The 6,053-nt window shown below is 45.4% G+C and overlaps 1 protein-coding gene across 1 annotated transcript; it reads right to left on the bottom strand.

Annotated features, from left to right (window-relative positions):
• Positions 1-718: 718 nt before the first annotated feature.
• HNRNPA0 (heterogeneous nuclear ribonucleoprotein A0) lies at positions 719-3,105 on the bottom strand. The gene has a single exon (XM_037163497.2). The coding sequence runs from the start codon at positions 2,542-2,544 to the stop codon at positions 1,639-1,641; it is 906 nt and encodes a 301-aa protein (XP_037019392.2). The 5' UTR covers positions 2,545-3,105; the 3' UTR covers positions 719-1,638.
• Positions 3,106-6,053: the final 2,948 nt, after the last annotated feature.

Genomic DNA, 6,053 nt, shown 5'->3' with positions numbered 1-6,053 from the left:
CATTAAAGTAAATAAATGTTCTAGATTAATAGGTAATCTGAGCCCACCCACCAGGTTATACATACTCTCACTCAATCATGTAAAGAATTGAATTCTTTATTTGTGATATCCATAAACGTTGCTATTCTATATTTCTATCCAGGAAGGCAATTTTCTCCTGTATTATTTCATTTTGTTATTTATAAACAACTGAAATCTACTGCATTAAAGGGCTACAAATACACATTTGTCAACCAAACAGAATACAGATATTTCGCTTTACAATTTGCACCTAAGACACCAGTACATGTAGCTGGTTCATGTTGTCATAGCAATTTGGGGCCATTGCCCAAGCTATGCATAGCAGTTTACATTTTCAAATCTCTGGTAAAAAGGGCAATTGTGATATGGGTTGTTAACTACATTCCTGTTATGCCCACCTAAAGTAAACGTGTAACCAAAGTCTGAACAGATTTCTTGATGGCAAAACTTCTAAATCTGATGCAACTGTTCCAAACAAGTTTTTAAACAAATTATTTTGCACATATACTGCCATTTTGCCAGTAGATGGCGCCACAAACGTTGGGGGAAGGATTTCCGTGAGGACAGCAGCTATAGGAAAAAACGTTTAAACCTGCTCTGAAAATACAAAAATGCATTTAGTTTAAAGGTAAAATAGAACCCTTATTGTAGCCATTCATTACAGACAAACCATTAAGAGGGATAAAACTAGGCCATGTGAAATTTTTTAAATAGTTTATATGAATGAAACACATGCTTTACACAAAATATTTCTTTAGAACTGCACGGTACATACGTTTAAGTAAATTCTCATAAAAAGAAGTAACCAATAATGTCAAGATGATAAACAAATCCTTTAGTACAAGAGATGGTCGCACAGAAACTTTAAAGATTTTTAAAAAGCCACATCCACCATTTTAAAAGTTTTGCCTGAAAAGGGATAAAATTCAACACATCACTACTAGGGCAACAGGATGAAAAAAAAAAAAAAAAACCAGGACCTTTCAAAAGTCCCTCTAAGTACACATCAAAATTAAGAATTAACACAAAAAAAATTTCAACTAATATCCCTTAAAACGGTACGAAATGGATCATAGAAAAAAAATGTTACACCATGTACGGTCAAACACAATGGTTTATTAAAAATAAAACGTAAAAATGATTTTTGTACATATGCTTCCAAACTTCAGGCATGGGATCCAAGTAGATTTCATAGAAAACGCTGTAGCCAGGTATCAAGTCCTCACAACAAAGTAAACTAACCCCCCCACCCCAACTCCCACCCAAGTTTTGCTACAGAATCAGCAAGTTCACTCCCTCCCCCCAAAAAACACAAATTAAAACAAGACATTTTGCTAGTATAAAAACGACGAAAGTCCAAGTAATAATAAAAAAATATAGTCCATCAATAACTGTAACACAAAAATGTGTATGTGGGGCAGAGTCCATCTTCAGAGGCAGAGACGAGAGAGGTGGCAGGCAAACTGGGCAACACCCCCAAGAGTAAGCAGCCTTAGAAGCAGCTCCCCCAAGGGCAAAATGGGGAGGGCGGTGGGAGGGGAAGGGACTCGGGAACTGACCCTAGGTGGGTGGTTGAAGAGCTACCCCTATAGCCACTCCCAGGTACTTAAAAAAAATTTAGAAGGAACTGCCTCCATAACCACCCCCACCGCCATAGCCACCTCTGTAAGGTCCACTGTTACTGCGACCGCCCCAGCTGCTGCCTCCTCCGCCGCCACCGCCACTCTTCATGGGCCCATAGGAGGACTGGTGCTGGGTGTAGCTGCCGAAGCCGCCGAAGCCGTTACCGTAGTCGCTTCCACCGTAAGACGAACCGCCTCCGCCTCCTCCGTAGGCATTGTAGCCGCCGCCGCCGTAACCACCATAGCTGTTGTAACCGCCGCCGCCGCCCTTAGACAGGCCGTTCTGGTCACGACCGCCACCGCGACCGCGGCCGCCTCGGCCGCCTCGGGAGGACCGGGAGCCGCCTCCGCCCCCACCGGAGTGGATATCCTCCTTGGGGACGGCCTTCTTCACCTCCACACGATGGCCTTGGATTGGATGGAACTTGACCACCGCGGCCTTGTCTGCCGCGTCGTGATTCTGAAAATACACGAAGCCGAAGCCACGCTTCTTGCCTGACTGCTTGTCGGCAATAATCTCGGCCTTCTCCACGGTGCCAAACTGCGAGAAGTGCTCGATCAGGTCACCCTCGGCCACGTCTCCTTTAAGGCCCCCAACAAAGAGCTTCTTAACCTTGGCGTGGGCTCCGGGCCGCGCCGAATCCTCGCGGGACACCGCCCGCTTCAGCTCCACCGTGTTGCCGTCCACTGCATGGGGCGAGGCGGCCATGGCGGCATCAGCCTCCTCCACATTGGAATAGGTCACGAAGCCGAAGCAACGGGAGCGCTTGGTCTGGGGGTTCACCACCACCACGCAGTCCGTCAGAGTCCCAAAGGCCTCAAAGTGGCCGCGCAGGCCCGACTCACTCGTCTGCACATTGAGGCCGCCTATGAACAGCTTACACAACTGGGAATTATCCATCTCCAAGGGCCGGGCCTTTCCCCCGCCCTGCGAGCTCCGAGGTTTCGCCGTCGCCGTTATCGTTGACTAAAGCCTCTTCACAGCTTGGGCCCAGCCGTTGCTGGAGCCGCCACCGCCGCCGGTCACCGGCGGGGGAGGGAAGGAGGGAAGGGGAGGGAAGGAGGAAAAAAGGAAGGGGGAGGGAAGGGGAGAGGTGCCGGCTAGAGGGCGAGCTGAGAAAACTGGAAGACAACCAAGGCCGTTACTACCGCCACAGCCACCACCACCTCCGCTCTCCTACCTAGGCACCACACAAAGAGGCCGCTGAACGCGCGCGCACCCTCCCCGAGCCAAGCGTCACCGCCGACGTACCGCAGCTCAGGGCTGCCCGCCAATCCCCGCCTAGCTCTCCTTAGTCCCGCCTACCGCGCCGCAGCGCCGCCGCTCTTGATCACGGACTCCCCGCCCTTCGCCGTCGGTGCAAGCCCTCGGCCTTCTCCGCATTTGTCGCGTTTCTACCGCCCCGCTTCCACTCCCGAACTCTCCTGTGTGTCCTGACAAGGGACTACCCCTGCCTTTTGCGTAACTCTGCGACTCATTTCCCCCCCAGCAATGAGGCTGTTCCTAGTGATTTTTACCCCTCCCCTTGCCATGTCCCCTCGCCCAACTCCGCAGTGGCGTTCGCGCCAGCCCCTTGAGAGGCATGTCAATTCAGCCAATCACCGCAACCCACTCGCACTCACTTCCGTTTTCCGCAGCCGCCGAACAGGCGCGCTCCGTGGAGCGTGCCGGTCCTGATACTCCCTATTGCGGAGCTTCCCTGCTTCCCTGTCATCCCACACCTCCTCCCGCCCCGGTCTTGGGGGGGGGGGGTTGGGAAGGGCGATGAGCCGGGTTCTCTGAGGTCCGTTCCCAACGGATGCGGCCTGGGACGCCACGCGCGGGCTTTTTGAAAACTTGACTGTTGGGGAAGGGGGCCTGTATTCACCCACCAGGTTCCGACAGGGTCGCTACACCTGGTATCCTCACTCCTCACTTTGGCACAATGATGGAGGGCAGAGACCTGGTTGGGGAAGAAGATTAGCCATTTACTATAGGCCCCACGCGCGGCTTAACTAAAACGTGGGCACGTGGCTCTGCGCAAAAGCGAGCCCCAGGCAACTTGAAGGACAGCAGTGTGCCAAAAGCGCTGAAGACTTTACACCCTTTTGGGCCACCCGTGAAGCCCTTATGCGGTGCCCTTCTAAATCCCCCTGAGCTAAGACATTTTCATTTTACCTCAGTGAACATATCTTACAGGTTTAGTTGATGATAATCTATTGCTTTTTTTCCCCAACTAAAATGTTGGCTTTTAAAAAAAAAAAAAAAAGATTTATTTCTTTTTAGAGAGGGGGAAAAACAGGGTTGCCTCCGCCCGCCGCCCGCCCCCACCCCCACCAGAGGAATCCCTGCAACCCAGGCATGAGCCCTGACCAGGGATGTACCTGTGGCCTTTCACTTCGTGGATGGACGCCAACCAACTGAGCCACACCAGTCAGGGCAAAACATTAGCTTTTTATCCGTGTTTAATACCAGGCTAGAAAATACATAAACATTATATATTGGGTTGGCCAAACAGTTCATTTGTTTTTTTCTGTAAGACGGCTCTAGTAGTGCTTAGCCAGCTTTAACTTCATTTGAAAAGAGTTAGATTGTATTTTAACAGGTGTCTTATCAGCATACACTTTTTAAAAGCATCAAAATTGGTGAATTTTTGTGTAGCCATTTTAATATTGAAGATGGAAGAAAATAAGCAACATTTTCAGCACATTATGCTTTATTATTTCAAGAAAGGTAAAAATGCAACTAAAACGCAGAAACAGTTATTTGTTCAGTGTATGGAGGTGCTATGACTGATTAAACATCAAGGTAGTTCCAGAAGTTTTGTACTGGAGATTTCTTGCTAAAGGGTACTCAGTCAGGTAGACCAGTTGAAATTGACAGTGACCAAACTGAGACATTAATTGAGAACAATCAATGTTATACCACATGGGAGATAGCCAACATACACAAAATATCCAAATTAATAAAGGTTATTTATTGGTGAAAATAAAAAATGTGTCTTTTATTTCATGGAAAAAAATTAAATAGACTTTTTGGCCAACCCAATTCAAATATGCACCCCTGATAACCTCTTTGTAGACCCTAGTTCAGGTGAGAATGACAGAAAAATTATAACTTCCACTTATTGAACCTTTGTGTACCAAGCAACACATGGTATGTGGCATAGAATGAGACATGATATAACCAAAAGTTCCCCACATGTGGTAAATAAATATTGAAGAAGACGAAGGATTTGTGAAAGAGATGGAAATTACACTGAATTTCAGAGGCAAAGGCTAAATAAGATTTTTATAGGCAGTTTATCTGAGCAAAAGCTGGAGGACACAGACCTGTTTGGAGCAGGAGGTTTCAACACAACACAGGTAAGACTGATTGAGTACCTTGGATATTATGATACCTTGAATTTCAGATTGAATTTGAATGTTATTTCAAAGGTATATAGATAAGCTATAAGGTTTGGAAATAAAGAGCACAGTGCCTGCCTGGCACTTAGTAAGTGCTCCATTTATTTCACAAATACTATGTTAAGTGCTGAGAAAATGTCAGTCAACAATAGTCAAAAATCTGTCATCATGGAGCTTACATTCTAGTGGGGAGAAGAAGACAATACACATCTTAGACTACGATAAGTGTCACTGTGGAAAAAAGAGGACAATAGTAAGCTATTATCTTGTTATAAAAAAACAAGTCAGATATTTTGGGATTACTAAATGATGATAAAGGGTGAGAGAAATAAAAGCATTCCATGATTAAAATCAGGCAGCCTAAAATGCAGCAACAGTAGAACTAGAAAATCTAAGACAACTGTTTTGGAGAGAGTGGGGAAGATGATGAACATAGTTGTAAATGTTTAAGGTGACACTGGTACTCATGCTGTAGTGTTTTCTGGAATGCCTAAGACTGTAGCTCAGATGAGAGAGTAGACTTCTGGAAATACATCTTAGAGTCATCCAAAAAAATGTTAAAACAGTAAAAGATTAATTTCTGAAGGAAAGAATAAAACTGTAACTTATTGTCCCATCTAAACTATAAATTCTAAAGTAACAGTTTTTTTTCTTATATTGTTTAAAAATTATCCTCCACATCATCTAATTGGGGATCTATTATGGATTAATTTCTCTTGAAGAGGAAAGCTTCATAGAGGTGTATGTCTGGTATAAGCCTTACATATAGAAGAGACATTCAGGAAGCCCAGATGTAAGAAAAGTGGATGTGAGATTGTTCTCAAAGATTAGATTGGTAAAGGTAGATAAAGTGGATAAAGAGTGTTATATAAACATTTAGATGATGCAGTCAGTTTCCTACCTCTCAGATCGTTCAGGAAGACAAACTTTTTTTACCTACTTTACTTTTAGGTCATTACCTAAAATTGTATCTTGGCTTTATCTTGCTTATTGATGTGTCAGTCTTCCAACACACACCAAAAA

Source organism: Artibeus jamaicensis, unplaced genomic scaffold, assembly GCF_021234435.1.
Source record: "Artibeus jamaicensis isolate MK-2021 breed Jamaican fruit bat unplaced genomic scaffold, CSHL_Jam_final contig_456, whole genome shotgun sequence".
NCBI classification, from domain to species: Eukaryota; Metazoa; Chordata; class Mammalia; order Chiroptera; family Phyllostomidae; genus Artibeus; species Artibeus jamaicensis.
The sequence above is the reverse complement of the archived record's forward strand: the minus strand, read 5'-3'. Positions and strand labels throughout refer to the sequence as shown.

Coding starts and splice junctions, on each gene's coding strand:
- HNRNPA0 (XM_037163497.2), bottom strand. CDS start 2,544: ATGGATAATTCCCAGTTGTGTAAGCTGTTCATAGGCGGCCTCAATGTG.